The following is a 17602-nucleotide window of genomic DNA, read 5'->3' as shown; positions in this document are numbered from 1 at the left end:
AAATTCTGGAATTGTTATTGCCTGTCTACTGATGGCAATCATTTTTCTGGAAAATTTAATTGCATTCAAGGTCTGATAGCTCAAATTGTTAGAGTGATTTCATTTAACCCGTGAAATAATATCTACCAGTTTGTGCGTAGTAGTCAAAAGGAAACAAAAGAAAACAATGGAATTTGTGTGTAATAGTATCTAAAAGTGTAATAACTATTTCACGGGTTTACTGAAATCACTCTATTTCTCACAATTATCAGGCTTTCATTTTAACACTGAGCAATGAAGAACGAAATAGGCTCCTCCTTGATGTGCTCTGTACAAGACGTGGAAGCCTTGATTATGTAAGAAATCTCCTTAGTAGAGACAATGACCCAGAACCAGATGGTCCAGATGGTAGAGAAAGTGTCAACTGGTGTGTCTGTAACATCTGCATTGATATGGGCAATGACGAAGAAAACAAATGTTGTGGAAAGAGATCGCGTGTCACCTCATATGAAATGTTTCGAAATGTGGTCTTGGACAGAGAGGTACTCACCTTAGCAATCCGGGCAAGATGCGACATTCGAGCAGAGGATGCAGAGTATGAAATGACAAGTTATCGTAAGGCTGCCTATCGCCAATATATTCTCTGGAAATATGGAAAGTTGGGTCGAGGGAATCGTAGGGTCTGCCCATCATGTGTTGTAAGGGTTGTCCGTGAAGCATACCCTGCACCAGAGGGTGCTGCATATATGGGCTTCAGAAGAAATTAATTTTTTCTTAACCTGTTATCATACTAGAAAGGCCATGGCTCTGGACAATCTTCAAAAAAACTAGCGGCATACGAGCCTCGACTCTGTATGTACACCAAGAATAAAAAGCTGGCTTGTTTTAGGCTGTTCAATAACCCGAACAAAGGTCATCTGATCTACATGTACCCTCCAGAAACCTCTCCTCCCCCAATTTAACATAGAAAGGACTCAACAGACTGAGGAAATATACCTTTTTATTTCAGGGAATACAATTTTCGTTTGTCATAACTGACTCATTGCCTCTATCTTTTACGAGGAGAACAGAGTGTAGCTAATTAATGTTAACATTGTTTTCTTTACAAAAAAAACAGCTGTTACTAATGATAATAAATAGAATTGTGAATTAAAAGGTGTGGGTAAGTCTAATAAAAGTACTCACACAAGTTCCTTCTTGCTTCACACCAAACCACGAACCCATAGTCCCCAGGCTCCCAAGTGGGGCAGAGCGAAAAAAGAAATCCGCAAACAAAGGGAGCACAGCGTTGCCTTGGCGTAATAGCAACCACCCTTGGCTCACTATGCCCCTATTTCTTTTTGGCCCTGCTCCACTTGGAGTCTTTTTGCAGGCTACCACCCCCCAAAAGGTTTTGCCACCTAACTGATTTGTTGAGTTTAGACTAAAAACCGAGCAAATAATGGTAGCAATAAATCATATCAACCACATTTTTTCCCTCAGAGTACTACATTTTTCAGGGACTGAATCGAGTTGACTCCAGATTTGCATCTTCAGCGAGATTTTCTATTAAAATTTCTGTCCTCCATTTTTGACTAAACTGACATATCTCAAACTCCACAAAACAAAACCAATATATTCATGTAATCACCTTAAATTAATTTAAAATCCTAGGTAAGTGTTAATCAGCTTTCAAACATTTTAGCCAAGAAGAGGGGCCTAGAGGAATGAAATGGGAACTGGGATTTGGGCAAATTTTCATTGGGGAAATTTGGTTTGGGTCACTGAGACTGGGAATCGCAAACAAATAAATAGTAGAACTGGGACTGAAAATTTGGGAAACCAATAGACTGGGAAAAGGGATTCGGGCAAAATTTGGGTTAAGAAAATGGGATTTATACCCCCTTGAGGAAGCTCTGAGAAGTGTCAATGCTACCAAATAAAAATACTGTAGTTTTCAGGTCAATAAGATTCCAGAATCTACATACATGTTTATACCAAAACTCAACAGACTTTAAAGGGTGCATAACCCCAAGAATACTGAGGTCTACATTAACTCACTCAGGAATGCACTTCTTACTAAAACGGGACAGTCTATCCTTTACTAAATCCTTAGTGGCAGGTGCATCTTTCATGGCAATGGTTGCTGCAAGTCGCTTAGGGTGGTTTGTTGGAATTTCCATTCGCTGAACAATAGACTCAGGATTAATTGCTCTTTTTTGAAGGATTTTTGCTGCCAGCAGTGGCCAATGTGGATATTTTTTTCCTTCTTTCACTGGTTCCGCACGCCAGTTTTTCGACCTCTTACTGTACTTCCTTTTGTACTGTACTTGGCCACTAGAGTCTGACACGTCCTCACGGTACAAGTTAAAGTTGTGATCAAGTGCAGCCAACAGCACCCTTGCTACAAAAACATCATAACTGGAGAAACAAAGAAACATCCCATAAATGAAGGCATCCCGAAGAGGGGGGGGGGGGGGTACTCCGGTTTGTTGAAGACGGGTATGATTTAAGGAATTTTCGGGTTTGAAATTTTCGATTCCTTGATTTTTTGGGTTGGAAATTTTGGCAAGTATTTTTTGGTGACTTGATTAAGATAAGGGGATTTTTTTGGGTATTAAAAACCAACTTAAGTGCCTGGCGCTGCCTTCACGTATTTATGGTATGATGAATAAAAAATACAAGCGTCCTTTGTGTTTTGTTATTGCCCCTACTGGCAATTTTGAGGTAATTTGACAAGGGATTTTTTGGGGGTTATTTTGGTCCATGGACTTTTTTGGGTAATGTTGGAAGACTTAGGGATTTTTTTAGGGTCCTGAGTTTTGCCTCCATTCGATCATCCCCGTCATTTACAGATCAGAGTACCCTCTTGGGGAAGGCATATTGAAAAATACCAAATAGTATGTTACGTAAAGGATTAACAATGAAAAGTATCAATTGATTGGAAATTGGTAAAAAAGTGCACACATAAACAAAAATGAAAAGGGTGATGACAATATTCCCGGTAATGTTTCTGTCAAAATAATAATTAATTTGGGGTTGACCCAAAGCTCACCATGCGCACCTAAAAAGTAAATGCAGTGGAATCAATAATTATGTACAATAAACCTAACCTATCTATCTGAGAGAATACGTAACTCACCTAAATGTAATTCTCTTGGGTGCATACTTCAACATCATTGAATTAAAACACTCTAGTTTGCTGGTATGTCTATTTACATAAAAGGACAAAACTTATGTTAGTTTACATCTTTATAGGAAAAGCAGATAGCAAACCTGATGTCAAGAATAATCAAGAATGAAGACGTTGGAAAAAGGATCAGATTTAAAATGTACATCTTTTCTATTACAAAGGCTGAACAGCTGGTACTTTTTTTTCTATTGCCAAGGCTATACAGCTGACACCACAGTTAAATTAAAAAACTATTAAATAAATGTTATACTTTTGGTATGCAACCATCAGAGTATATGCATACAAGATCATTAAATAGTAACACACTTACAATACATACCTGAACTTAACATAGAATGCCAATGACTTTAACCAATGTCGATCTGCAACTATGTCGCGTACTGCCTTGTGAGCTTTTGAATCCATTTGGAGAAATGTCTTACCATCCTCAGTAGATACAAGGGGGCCATGTGAGCATTTGCCCTCCCACCACTCATGCTCACCACAAATATGGTGCAAGACACCAAGCCACATGTCCTAGCAAAACATTTAAAAACAAAAACAAGAACTTTGTTGCATCGATGCAAGCAAAGGAACAAGATGACAAGAGTTCTAAGGGTCTTGCAATCCACCTTGAGAAAAAAAGATGGGGGGCTATACCACTATATGTTGCAAAACTAACACAGCTAATACAAACATATAAAGCTGGTTTCTTTTTCAACAATGTGTCCTTGTACTGTACAAACAGAGTTGCATGTGCTAAGTTTGAAGTTTTTATAACTTTTACATGTACACCTGAATGTATGTTTTTTATAAGCATTTTGTAGGTTTTTGTGCACCAAGAACTATGGGTAAATGTACCAGTGGCCATCTTTTGGTGTACTGTGGATTTAAATCACCTATGGTGCTGGTACATCTCCACCCTAGATACACACATGCAAATATTGCACAATTAAAAGGTGTAAAATATATCCACTGGAATGCAACACTTGGAACTATGTTTAGCTGAGGCCAAGCACTTTTTTAACTCTTACTTTTGCCAACATTTTACATTTCAACTTTTGCCAACTATTAACAAAAAGAGTGCTTGAATGCCAGTAACAAATGGTCCACAACAACTACATAATATATTATTTTTATAGCTATTAAAACTAACCCTCAGTGTTTCTTCATCCCCATCACACTGCTCAGCACAGTACCAAAAGTGATTCCGTATTGGTTCAATCCATTGTGCAATATCTTCACACCCTTTAACCTTAGCAGCCTGGCAATAAAACAATCACAAAATTAATCGAAAACTGCACCGTATGTGTGATCACTTGTTTTTGTAGAAGGCACATGTACACACAATATACGGAACCACTTAACTTTACTTTCAGTGTTTATTTTCGTTTTGATTTTAAAGATGAAACTTGCACGTGTAATAGCTGAAAGAAAATAATTATTAACAAGAAACACGAACCATTATTTACCATTTGATAAAGTCCCCAAAATGTCTTATGGTAAATAACTAAAATGTAATTATTATACTATTTGCAAAAGAAGGCCGTAGATAAAAACCACAAGAAAATAAACTTACTGCAGTCAATTTGGCTGTCAATTTGCATGACTTGTGCCAAATGTCAAGAGAGTGAAAGAGTTGTGCAAGATCACTTGGGTTCTGCTCTATGAGTACAAGAAAAAATAAAAAGTGGTTTAAAACAGTTCAACAATACATGTAACAGACAATCTACTCTGGTAGAACAATGGGGCACTTAGCCTTTTGAATTAGCAATCATTAAACTAAGAAGGTTATAACTACTGACAATTTTAATTCGCTCCAAAATGCCATCTTGAGAAGTTGGTTCAATGGATCAGGAAATGTTCAAGTACTTATGGAAGAATACTATTTCAAGATAAACTTCCAGAATTATTCCACCTGCACCTAACAATATGAGTATCGTGAGATCCTAATTTTACCAATTTTAATTTCATGTACTATTACCTTTGAGAGATCTTACTAGGGCGATGATCATATTTGAGGCATCCGTGACTATGTCAACAATTTTAAGGTCTTTCATTGCACGCTCAATCAATCTTTATAAGGCATGGTTACCGAAGTCCCCCCTGTCTCTCGATTGTCCACTACCTCCAGGTCTACTATTACATCCAAATAATGTTCCATGAGTGTATATACACAGTATTTGGCACTGTGTCCTGGGGAGTCGTTTCGTCCGTCACCAGCTAGGACAAGGTCACTTCCTTGCAATACCTCCCATACCTTTTTTACCTTTTTCCTCGTACTCGAGGAGCCGGCGTTCGAGGACGGCTATTTTGCTTCGCACTTGAAGAGTTTTTAGAGTTTTTCAGAATTTCCCCATGTAAGAGAGCTTCTGCGAATTCACTGTTAGAATTCTTCTCGAATCAGAGCTCCTTCTTCCTCTGATTCCAAAGTTTCAAAGTGGAGGTCGCCAGCCAAACAATATGGCGCCTTTCCTTTCTTGGTGGGCGACCTTTTTTACAGGCTTCATGTCCCTTTTTAAACGAAAATATCATCTCAATGGGCTTTAAAACGAAAAATATAAATATAGAAGAAACTACTTTTCAAACTTTGGAACATCTAGATGTCTGAAGCACAGCGATGGAAAGCGATATATATTTACCTCTCGAAAGTCAAGTAGTTTCTGTAATACAGAAATAGTTGCCGGGACGAGAGCGTGCCCGCAATGTATTCTGGTTGCTAGTGTCCCTTTAATAATAAAACCCTGGTAAAACACCGCGCCAATGTTTTTACTTCCGAAATTTTAGAGGAGGAAAGTTTCATATAGAACTGATTTTATTTTGCTTTTACATGTTTCAGTTTGGTACTGTAAGCATGTTTACACCAAAGACATTTGAAAAAATGTATGTTGCAGTTGTCAGTCAAGTAACACTACTGGCTAATCCACGTGCGAGCAGGCTCACTAACGATAAGCCTCTCGACTCGCTCCTCTGGCTCCCAGTCCCCACTCGCGCGAATCGCCCAACGGTAATCTTGCTCGCAGACTTAAAAAAAAAATATATAAATTGGACACGAGAGAATTGAAGTCATTAGTTTTAATCATTATGTTGTGCGTGAAAATAGTTGTGTAATATCTTTTTGTTTCTTTTGTTTTTCTACCGGCATAGTTCCGTTCGTTCCTTTGCTTTAGTTATTTATGTAAATTTAGGTTTCGTTTTCGTTTCAAGTATTGTCAAGTAGATTTTCATTATTATTCGGGTTTCAACGTTGGATGAAATAAAATCGTTGGGACATTTTCGAAGTTTTCGAGGACATAAGGACAATCTTCGTTTAAGTAGATCATTGGACGTGTTTATAGTTTTGGAATTAATCGAGTGTATCACGTAATCGGACATCGTGGAACCAATGAATGTTTCTTGTGAACATTTTATGGTAGCAGAGCGAGGTTTCAAATCATGTCAGTGGACGGCGAGCATAGCGAAGCATTGGACGAAGGAGAGGAGCGAATTGAAAACCTAAAGCAGGAAAAAGCGAAGGATAAATCGGCATTTACCAGAGTAAAGAACAAGCTGTTGTAAGTTCTGGATGAAGAAGATTATCCGAGCCGGCGGGAAGTCAAGCAAGTTTGTCAAAACCTTTGCGAAGTGTAAGAACGTGCCGTGGACACAATGGAGAAATTATCGCAAGAGTATTTACATACCAAAGAGAAAGAGAAACGCAAAAAGGTTGGAGACGAAATGGACAAACTAGAAGTAGAATTTTCCGAAGCTCATGACAAGGCACAAGAATATTTGGACAATCGAAAGGACGACTTATCGAGTTTGGCAACTGATGCCTCGGAAAATACTCGCCGGCGCCGAATCGAAGAAAGCGTACAACGCAAAAGCGTGGAAAAGCAAACTCAAGAAGCGGGAACAAGACATCGCTCGTTCTAAAGAAGATTTAGAAGAATTAAATCGTCAATATCGTAGTCGCTTATTAGAAGAAGAACAGCTTCGAAATTTGAAAGAATCGCCGGAAAAGTTTGAGCTTGGAGGGCTGAAAACAACAAAATTTCGCGAGGAGAAATCGACAGAGAATCGTTCAAGTACGCCATCGCTTGGCAAGGATATGTGGAAACAACTCAAGCGTGTTTCAATTCCCGTATTTAATGGAGATAAAAAATTGTACGAAGGATGGAAAACAGCGTTCATGGCATGTGTTGACAAAGCGCCCGCAACACCAGAGTACAAGTTGCTTCAGTTGCGTCAATATTTATCAGGCGAAGCACTAAAGGTCGTGGAGCCTTTGGGACATTCTGCGGCGGCCTATGAGGCGGCTAAGGAAAGATTGGAACGAAAGTTTGGTGGAAAAAGACGTCAGATCGCTCTACATTTAGAAGAATTGGAGAACTTCAAGCCACGTCGTCCTGGGTATGCAAAGTACCTCGAGAGACTTGCAGATTTACTTGACGTAACTGTGGTCAATCTAAAGGAGGCCGGTCGACATGACGAGTTAGGAAACGGATCGCTTTACCTCAGTTTGGGTAAGAAATTGACGGAAGCAATGCTAGCGCAATATCATCGGTGGATTTACGAAAATGGTCGTTGGCAGTCAGTAGAAACACTGAGAGAGTTCATTATCCAAGAAGCAGAATTCCAGACTGTGGCATCGGAAACAATTCGAGGCTTGAGCAAACGTGGGAACAAGAAAGATAACGGACTGACTTTCTTTGGCAATACGCAGAAATCGTCAGGAAACCAGAGAAAAGTTGGATTTCGGCCGTGTAAAGTTTGCAGTGGTCACCATGGAGTTTGGCGTTGCAAGAAATTCAAAGCTATGAGTCTCCCAGAGAGATGGGAAGCCGCTAAGAGCCTAAAACTGTGCTATCGTTGCCTAGGAGGAGACCACAGTGGAGAGGAATGTGTTAGATCGAGGATCTGTGGGATAAAAAATTGTAAGAACACTCACAACCGATTGTTGCATCGAGATTCTGTACCGTCAGATCGAAGTGATCAAGCGAACTCTGTTGATCAGCGGGAAAGAGTTAATGGGCCATCAGAAGATACCCAAGCTGATGCAGGCAGTGAAGCAAATAATGGCATGGAGAGAAATCCAGTGGTCGTTTCTCCTCCCCAGGAGCCAGTTGAGCAGCCCACAGAGAGGTCACACACCAGAATGACTACACATGGCGTTCAACCCAGATTTGTGGCACTTCGGACCGTACCGGTGTTTCTACAGAACGGCCATCGCAGAATTAAAATAAACGCGTTATTGGACGAAGCATCCACTAAAACCTATGTAAATGCTGACGTCGCTGCTGAGTTGGAACTTCAGGGTGAACCCCAAAAAGTGACTGTGAATGTTTTAAATGGCCAGACTGAAACCTTCGAGACTACGCCAGTTGAGTTCGAGTTGGAGAGTATGAATGGTAATGTGATGACCAAGATGAGTGCATTCACAGCAGAACGAGTCACCGGAAGTATGAAAGTCATTGACTGGGAAAAGCATGTTGGCAAATGGACCCATCTAAAAGGGATACAGTTTCCAGATCTCGGCAAACGCCCAATTGTGGACTTGCTGATCGGAGTCGATTATGCGGAGTTACACTACTCATTCGAGGTCAGCCCGGAGAACCAGTTGCCAGGCTTACACCATTGGGATGGACTTGTACTGGAATTGTTAGTGGGCTCACAGGTGGTAAACTACAGTCAAACTTCGCGCAAACGTATTTTGTACGAGAACAGTCAGACACAGATGAGATTAGCACCTTCTTCGAAAATTCCGGGAAATCAAGAATCCTATTTCGTCACGTGAGTGTCAAATTCTCAATCACGACGAACAGTGCGCGTTACAGCAAGTTCAAAAATCCCTCAAGTACGTGGATGGACGATATCAAGTGGCAATTCCATGGTAGGAGGAAGATCCCAAACTACCAGATAACTATGGCATGGCGCTGCGCAGATTGTGCAACACGGAGAAGCACTTACTGAAAAGCCCAGAGATAGCAGAAGCCTACTCGAAAAATTTTACTCAGTATTTGGAGAAGGTCTACATTCGCAAGGTCGACCCGGCCGAGGAGAAACCATCTAAGAAGTGGTACCTGTCTCATTTCCCAATTGTGCGACCCGACAGAACTACAACTAAGACTCGAATCGTATTTGACGCCTCCGCGAAGTGTGACGAAATCTCTCTTAATGACGTCATCTATCAAGGTCCAAAATTGCAAAGAGATTTGAACGATGTTTTGCTGCGATTCAGAAGACGCCCTGTTGCACTCATATGCGACATTGCCGAGATGTATTTGAGAATTGAAGTCGCTCCAAAGGATCGATCGTGTCAACGGTTCTTATGGAGATCGTTGGACCAGCAGAAAGAGCCAGAAGTGGTTTTCGGGGTTAACTCGTCGCCGTTTCAAGCCCAGTTTGTCTCTCAAGCTCATGCTGAGAGGCATAAAGATGAGCTGCCCTTAGCTGCTGAAACAGTGTCCAAGTCAACCTATATGGACGACAGCATGGACTCGGTGTCGGACGATAGTCAAGGTATTGAGCTGTACAAGCAGTTAGATGAGCTGTGGAACAAAGCCGGAATGCACGCTTGTAAATGGTTGTCCAATTCTCCCAAGGTACTAGAGAAGATACCAATCGAGGACAGAGCATCAGAAGTGGACATCACTAAGGAGCCCCTACCAACGGTGAAAACACTTGGAATCACGTGGCTACCAGAAGAAGACGTGTTTACGTTCAAGGCAAATCCACCTGAGGAAACCTATCAGTTCACAAAACGAAATTTCCTAAAGAAGATTGCCACATTATTTGATCCAGTTGGTTTCTTGGCACCATTTACCGTTCGGGCGAAAGTCATGATGCAAGAAATGTGGATCGCAGGACTTGACTGGGACGAGCTATGCCCAGGAGAGTTGATCCACAGATCTCGAGAATGGTTCTGCGAGTTGGAAGAATTGCCCGTGCTCAAAGTTCCCAGATGTTTACGATTTGGCCCATAACAAGTTGCGCTTTCAGAGACGTTGCATACATTTGTAGATGCGTCGCAAGATGCTTATGGTGCTGTTGTCTATTCAAGAGTTGTCTATGAGAGTGGATCGGTATCGACACGCTTAGTCGCAGCCAAGTCAAAAGTTGCTCCACTGACGACAACAAGTATTCCTCGTTTAGAACTGTTGGCGGCAGTCCTGGGACTAAGGCTTACTGAGTCTACTTCCAGAGTTTTCAGTGGTGCACTGGGTCAAGCAGTCTTCTGGTCTGTCAGTATGAACGTTCTGTGGTGGATTAGAGCAAGAAGTCGTAGATTTAAACTCTTCGTAGCAAATCGTGTGGGAGAGAATTCAAAGTTTAACGAATCCAAAACAGTGGCGCTACATTCCAACCCATGAGAATCCTGCTGACCTAATTACGAGAGGCATGAGAATATCCGACATGGCCAAGGAAGAAAAGTGGTGGAATGGTCCTGATTTTCTTCAAAACGAAGACCACACTGGCCTGTCAATCGAATTAAAGCAGATCTGGTGACAGAGGAAAAAGAAATCAAGAAAAAGGCTCAAGGCAGAAGAGACAGCTCACAAGCAAGTGAAAGAAACGAAGACTGGACAATGGTTACAGTTCACGATCATGATCAGTTGTGGCGTCTCAACCCAAAACGCAAAGTTGGTCAAGGTTGATAAGAGTTCAAGCATGGGTTCGCCGTTTCATAGACAATTGTAGAAGTTGCAAGAGAGAAAATGGAGAATTAAAGTCCGAAGAAATTGAAGACGCTGCTATCCAGGTGATCAGGAGCGTACAAAGAAAGGCGTTTCCCGATGAGTATTTAGCACTCCAAAAACAAAGAGAACTACCAAAGAAGAGCAAGTTACTCGGATTACAACCATGGCTTGACGAAGAGGGTCAAATGAGATGTGATGGACGCCTCAAGTATGCGGAATTCCTACCACATGACGCTCGCTTTCCAATAATTTTGCCTCGGAAGAACTGTGTGACGAAGTTGATCGTCAAACACTATCACGAGAAAGGGAATCACGCGGGAGGCACGAATCAAACGTTGGCGACCTTATCGACACGCTTTTGGATCATTTCCGGTCGAGAAGAAATTCGTGAATGGGAGAAGGAGTGTAACGATTGTCAAAGAAGGAAAGCTAAAGCGGCAAAGCAAGTGATGGCTCCTCTTCCACAGATCAGACTTCGATCTCGCTTGAGAGCCTTTTCTCGGACTGCCGTGGATTTTGGAGGGCCATTCGTCATCGTGCAGGGAAGAAGAACACGTACACTGGCCCTTTGGTCGAATCACCGAAGTTTTCAAAGGAAAAGATGGGCACGGAGCCGGAAGTAAAGAGAAACTGACTTGAGAAGTGATTGCAGAAGTGATAACAGACAATGATGATGATCACGAGAATGAACTAAGAAGTTTTGGATTTAAATATCTTTAATGCTGAACTGAAACTAAAGGAACACTCCCCTTGTTACCGACATTATCATTGTACTAATATGCTATGGCATATCAATGAGCGGGAGAAATGGACACGAGAGAATTGAAGTTATTAGTTTTAATCATTATGTTGTGCGTGAAAATAGTTGTGTAATATCTTTTTGTTTCTTTTGTTTTTCTACCGGCATAGTTCCGTTCGTTCCTTTGCTTTAGTTATTTATGTAAATTTAGGTTTCGTTTTCGTTTCAAGTATTGTCAAGTAGATTTTCATTATTATTCGGGTTTCAACGTTGGATGAAACAAAATCGTTGGGACATTTTCGAAGTTTTCGAGGACAATAAGGACAATCTTCGTTTAAGTAGATCATTGGACGTGTTTATAGTTTTTGAATTAATCCAGTGTATCACGTAATCGGACATCGTGGAACCAATAAATGTTTCTTGTGAACATAAATGTCACTGAAAAGTTTGAGAAGAATAAAAATAAAAAACTTTGGAACTGTTTGGGACACCTTAAGAAAGGGAGGAACTAAATTCAGAGAGAGAACAATTGCAACCTTTGAACCGGCTTTGAGCAAGAAATGACCAAGTGCTATAAATGCCATAATTGACCATGCCTCAAACTAAACATGAGATACGAGTCTAAAAATTTCTAAAGAGAAGCTCAAAAGCCTTGCTCTTTTAACAAAGCTGCGCGCTTTGGAAATTATTATTTTTTTTAGTATGATGGTTTTAATTAAAGTTATTAACCGATCTCATATGTAGCCTTGCACGTTTTGCGCATCCAATAAAATCGTAGCATTCAATACATACTGTGGAAAACCAAGTTACATCGAAGGGTTGAAGATAAAAAACTTGCACGTGCATTGATAGGGATAGCTGAGCATTATCTCAGAAGGTCAGAACACATAACAGGAGAGGGGTGGAGGTACTGATGAACATCACGTGGGGGATAGCCATTACAAAGCGTATGAAAAGTTACAAAGGACTCTGCTATGACTCCACTTTGCTTGCCTGGAAGAGTTGGCATGAATTTCATAAACTAGAAACGGCCTGCGTGCAATGCATGTAATGTTAATTTGGCCTGAGACTTGATATGACTTAGCATTCAACACAAAAATATTTAACCTGGGAAAATTGAGGACAAAAGAAATCTGAAATGAACCACATTAGACATTAGTTTCCCGTTAGTAAACCTCGTGTTTATTTGTTTTTTGCAGTTTCTCTACAATGTTGCAAATAGCGCATAAAAAATAAAAAAAAATATTAATACGATAAGTTTGACAATGATAAGAAACCGATATAATGTTTGACTCATGTTACAGTCTAATGTTACAGAAGTTTCTCTTCTAGTAAACCAAGCTAACTTCATAATGTTTTTTGCAAAGCTGTGTAAAACCTTATATTTTTTTCCATTAAAACCCTTAAGCAAGCATTGGGAAACTGTCCTCGCGTCACAGTTAGCGACGACTTAACGGACAAAAATATTTCCATGTGGATTAGTCACACCTTTTAACTGATTTAATTGGTCTTTTCCGCATGGATCATGGGTAGGGTAACTGTCACCTGTGCTACTATCAAAGAAATAGTACGCACTGTTGCTGGAGAGGTACGGTCCGTAGGAGTTATGCACGACGAAGGATTTCGGTACTACACCAGCACACTGCTCAGAAACCTGTTTAACCAGTTTACAAGTGATTGACCCCGCCTTCTGTTGCACTATGCTGCCAGTGCCTTCCTTGCATGCGATCCAGTTGTTGATGTTGCTCTTGATCAGGGTTTCCTTGCCAATGGTGCGCCACAAAGCAAAGTTCATGGCCTCGTAATGCGTCTCACTCAGTGGAACTGTTGTAGACACTCGAGTGTTAGCTCCACTGGCTGTCCAGGTTGGACGGGGGGTGACAGCATTTGCTCCACTGCTGAAACTTGAGTAAGCTGTGAAGGTGTAACTCCAAACTAATGTCCAGCCCCCTCCGTCCGTCTGTTGGTCACAGTAGGCCTGGAATGCGTTACCATGGGATCCACCATCTGGGTCAATCCAGTAGACGCCTGATTGGACCGATGGTACTTTAAGCTTCAGGTCCTGACAGCTCTTCACTGCGAATTCTTTGGATAGCCCTGTAGTCCAACGTAACAAGATTAGACTAGAAAAGTTAATACCTGTCACCTCTTTCGTAAATCGATCGTTGATAAGAATCAGTGATAGTTAAGGCTCGATATAAGGATTTCTATTTCAGTATTTGTTTACAGATCTAACCATAGAAAGTTTTTCCTCGTGATAGATTTGGGCAACTAGAAACAGCCGTGGGAACCCTTGCTACTGCTTGTGTCTACTTTTGTTTTGATTCGTTTTTTTCTCAATAACTTTATAAAATACGGAAAATTTTAATGTTACATTGTATGCTGGATACACCGCTACTTAAACTATTCGCTCGTTTGTTCGTTCGTTTGTTATTTCGTTCTTTCGTTCGTTCGTTCGTTCCTAGTTTGAACCGATGTGCCAAATTAAAGGACTGCCAATTAAGATGCTGCATACGTAGGATCTGTGAAAGATCTAATCAGCAATGGCTCAGTAGATCTTCCTTAACGCGACATTGGCATGATTTTCAATTTTTTTTGCCTATTTTTCAATAGACATGCGCTGTGACGTTCCAGTTGGCAGACATTTGAATGTGACGGAGCTCACCTGAGGTCATCACCATGTGCTATTTACAAGACAACTGATCTTCTACTCTTAAACTGCTACATTATGCTGACGAGGCCCAGCCATTCGAGGCAGCTAGCTGGCCATGGTTGCATTTTGGCTTTCATTTTGTGCTCTATCATGCCGTTTACATATTGCCAGCCTGGCTTATTTTATTTGCGTTCATATTTTGCATCTCTTTATTATTCATAGAAACTCGCATGATACATACCTAAGATGCTCGGTTCAGCTAGTCTATAAGTTCCTTCAGTCAGTCTTTTGATAATGTCGCTCACACATAGCAGTGGAGTCTTGTGAAGATAAAGATTTCCGTTTGCGTCCGTTTCCAGCACCTTCAATCTACCCTTAACCTGCCCACTAGAAAAAATAGAAAAAAAAAATGACACGATTACACTGTTGAAGTGTCTCAGCTGTTCATGACAATCTAACCTGATCAGTTCTTTTTAGCTTTTACTTCATAATGTTTGGTTTTTATCATGTAATCTTTTCGATAACAAGGCTGCCCTGGGGCTGACTCATCCCCAGGCGTTGCTCCTCGAGGTACGCGGTGCCCGTTGAGTTCTGGGACTGTTTGCGTTTCGCCGCATTCCCAAAAGCCTCGCGCTCCCTGTTTTATCGCACTTTACAGAGGAAATACAACGTGCACTCTGAACTGTTTCTCGATATGTCATTGCTTGCAACACCTCCAACTCCCCCCCGCCTCACCTTACCCCGCCAAAAGAAAATATAAGTGCATAACAATAACGCTATCTAGCTTTTTAACGCTTAAAAAAATTTCTTGACATTTTTTGTATTGTCAGGATATGCAGGATAACATTTACCTCTAATTATAACAGCTACTAGCTAGACACGCACGGAAGCCGTCATGTTTACGAAAATCTGATATCATGAACTATTACATAATTGATTGGAAATCGGCAATTCATATATATGTTTTGTCTCGCGCTTTCTATACGAAAAAATTCATACGTCCATTCTGCCGAAGCAAACCAAAAATTTGAACTACAGAACGAACAAGAGCTATCAAACCATCACGTGGGATCGATTGTTTTCAACCGAGAAAACAACACTACTGAATATCTGTTCAAAAAAGCCGTAATTGTATTACCTTGCTGTTAGGAAACTGCTTAAGAAACAAAGCAAAGTGAAACCAATGTGGAAAAACATTTTGAAGTTTTGTATCAGAAGAACCTCACGAATACTGTACAAACACTCAGATCGATGGACTCGAAGTTATACTGAACTTATGGCTGTGTTTCAGTACGTGAGATCCGTCTCAGCTCAGACGAAGAACTGAAAAGGAAGTCTTCTGGAATATAATCAATATACGCGAAAGGTTGGCAAATTATAAATTGATACGAGACACCTCAGTTTATCAGTTATTTTGCATTTTATCCAATGCACGGTGGTGGATAGAGATTCAGTGTCAAGGGGTAGATATAAAAAGATGTTTCATGATCCAGATTTTCGTACTTTCTTCGACGGAATCGTTAACTAAGCTCCTATAAGAGTCCTATTATGAGTGGTTTAATTGGGTACCTAAACATTCCTCATAAGTGTTTACAGGTTATTGAACATGTTTTGGTCCACTTGGTTAAAAGCGGTGAGTTGCAACAGACTTTTCCTTAATTTTGCAAACAATGTCTGAAACGGAAAAGGCATGCTAGCGAAATGGATACCCAAAGTTGACCTTCAGCTGAGGTGTTACACTTTCAAAAATATGTCCGTCTTAGGAAATTTATGGATCTTGCGTCTTTTAGATTACTGATCACGACACATTTTTAAATCACCATTCAGTTGTGCAGTCAAAACAACCATAAACTGGATGGCGTTTCCTGTGTGTCCTGTAGCTACTATTATTAGATGTGTTTCGCGTCAGTACATGTCAAGAATGTTTATTACAAGCTGTAAAATGCTAGATAGCGTAATTAGTTGAAAATTATTTGAAAAAAGTAATCATGATTAGGAGTGTACTAAGAGAAAAAGAGGCGAAACAAAAGCATGCTAGAAGTGTATGAACCTCCCCCCCCCCCCCCCCGTTAATTTGCAAGTTAAAAGCTTGTATGTTTCTGCGGAAATAGAATCACGGCAATGTCGTGTTTTTTCAAGCGTCTGATTCCAGCGTTTTGTTATCAAGCACATAGCTCAGCCAAAGCAGATCAAAGGAACTAACAGCTTATAATTAAGATTGTAGACAATGAGACGTCAGTCTGATATTTGTGACCTAATTTATGAATCGATCTTTGTGCATTGTATAATTAGTTCTGTGAACTTTGTACTAAGCTATCATTTTGAAATGGAGCGAGCAGCTTTTGCCTTCTTTCTACCCCCACCTACCATCCCAGGGCGATTGTGTATTAATTTCTGATTTACTCTTTTCCTCTTAACTTTGATAGCAAAATTTGGTTTATTCCTGGTATCAGGTCTTGCATTAATCTTAAATTCGAAAACTCATCTAGCTTATGTCATTATTTTGCCTTCAATCTCGTTAGTTTCATAGTCGCTGTGGACTTCCGAAATCCGTTGTTACGTAAAGCATATGCATGAACAGTTTGCGGTGATAGGAACATGATTGGAAGTTGTCGATTCATATATACTTTGTCTCACATTGTCTTTACAAATAACGTCACACGACGTCCATTTGCTGAACCAAACACAATTTGGAACGACAGAAGGAAGTAAAGCTACTGCTATCAGTTAGCAAACGATAACTTTGAATCGAGTTGTTTACAACTGAGAAAGCAACGCTAATATGTATTTAAATGCATTTAAAAAAAACAAGTGAGCTAATGTCTTACCTGGCTGTTAAGAAACTGCTCGAGAAGCAAAACAAAGCGAAAATAATGTGGAAAAACATTTTGGAGTTTTGCATCAGTAACACTGCACAAACACTCACTCGACAAATGGATGGTATCGAAGTTATACTGAACTTGTGGTTGTGTTTGATACCGTAAGATTTCAGCTCAGTCGAAGAACTGAAGAGGAAGTGACTGCTGGAATATGCGTGAAAGTTTCGCAAGTTATAACTGATATGAGATACCTATATTTATCAGATATTTGGCATTTTATCGAATGGACAGTGGGGATTAAGATTCAGTGTCAATGGGGTGATATAAAGAGTGTTTAATGATCCAGATTTTTGAAATTTCTTTTACAGAGTCGTCAACTAAAACTCAGTTAAAAGTCAGTTGAATCATGATGCTCGAAAAGTTGACAGCCTGTGACTGACATGAGACACCTCTATTTATCAGCTGTTTAGCATAAAGATTCAGTGTCAAAGGGGAGATATAAATAGATTTTTAAAAATCCACGTTTTGGTGCTTTCTTTGACGGAGTCCTTAACTAAAGCTATTGTAAAAGCCGTAAAAAGT

At 40.3% G+C, this 17602-nt stretch overlaps 4 protein-coding genes across 5 annotated transcripts in view; 1 reads left to right on the top strand and 3 right to left on the bottom strand.

Annotated features, from left to right (window-relative positions):
- LOC144629148 (uncharacterized) overlaps positions 1 to 17602 on the bottom strand; it is a 55596-nt gene that overhangs the window by 16974 nt on the left and 21020 nt on the right. The gene's annotated exons all lie outside the window — the stretch shown is intronic.
- Positions 2016 to 6275, bottom strand: LOC144628768 (uncharacterized). Its single transcript, XM_078486886.1, is given in 8 exon segments — positions 2016 to 2379; positions 3101 to 3169; positions 3471 to 3667; positions 4287 to 4394; positions 4710 to 4795; positions 5115 to 5216; positions 5219 to 5438; positions 6270 to 6275. Coding segments are annotated over 8 exon segments (1152 nt in total).
- LOC144628767 (uncharacterized) lies at positions 9040 to 11432 on the top strand. The gene is made up of 3 exons (XM_078486885.1): positions 9040 to 10075; positions 10133 to 10357; positions 10801 to 11432. The coding sequence occupies exons 1-3, from the start codon at positions 9040 to 9042 to the stop codon at positions 11430 to 11432; spliced, it is 1893 nt and encodes a 630-aa protein (XP_078343011.1).
- LOC144667493 (uncharacterized) lies at positions 12708 to 17245 on the bottom strand. 2 transcript variants are annotated; one of them, XM_078528914.1, is made up of 3 exons: positions 17030 to 17245; positions 14443 to 14588; positions 12708 to 13645 (listed from the first exon to the last, which is right to left on the bottom strand). In XM_078528914.1, exons 1-3 carry the CDS (start codon positions 17101 to 17103, stop codon positions 12999 to 13001), a joined length of 867 nt encoding a protein of 288 aa, XP_078385040.1. In that variant the 5' UTR covers positions 17104 to 17245; the 3' UTR covers positions 12708 to 12998. The 2 variants fall into 2 exon arrangements, with proteins under 2 accessions (XP_078385040.1, XP_078385041.1); XM_078528915.1 differs by lacking the exon at positions 17030 to 17245 and adding an exon at positions 15340 to 15539.

The sequence above is a fragment of the Oculina patagonica genome, chromosome 10, assembly GCF_052425735.1.
Source record: "Oculina patagonica isolate OP01 chromosome 10, crgOcupat, whole genome shotgun sequence".
Lineage (NCBI taxonomy): Eukaryota > Metazoa > Cnidaria > Anthozoa > Scleractinia > Oculinidae > Oculina > Oculina patagonica.
The sequence above is the reverse complement of the archived record's forward strand: the minus strand, read 5'-3'. Positions and strand labels throughout refer to the sequence as shown.

Coding starts and splice junctions, on each gene's coding strand:
- LOC144667493 (XM_078528914.1), bottom strand. CDS start 17,103: ATGCAAAACTCCAAAATGTTTTTCCACATTATTTTCGCTTTGTTTTGC. Junction 14,589..17,029: donor AGCAGTTTCTTAACAGCCAG/GTAAGACATTAG, acceptor TATTTTTTCTAG/TGGGCAGGTTAAGGGTAGAT. Junction 13,646..14,442: donor AGCTGAACCGAGCATCTTAG/GTATGTATCATG, acceptor GTTGGACTACAG/GGCTATCCAAAGAATTCGCA.
- LOC144628767 (XM_078486885.1), top strand. CDS start 9,040: ATGGCGCTGCGCAGATTGTGCAACACGGAGAAGCACTTACTGAAAAGC. Junction 10,076..10,132: donor CGTGCTCAAAGTTCCCAGAT/GTTTACGATTTG, acceptor ATACATTTGTAG/ATGCGTCGCAAGATGCTTAT. Junction 10,358..10,800: donor AGCAGTCTTCTGGTCTGTCA/GTATGAACGTTC, acceptor GCCGTTTCATAG/ACAATTGTAGAAGTTGCAAG.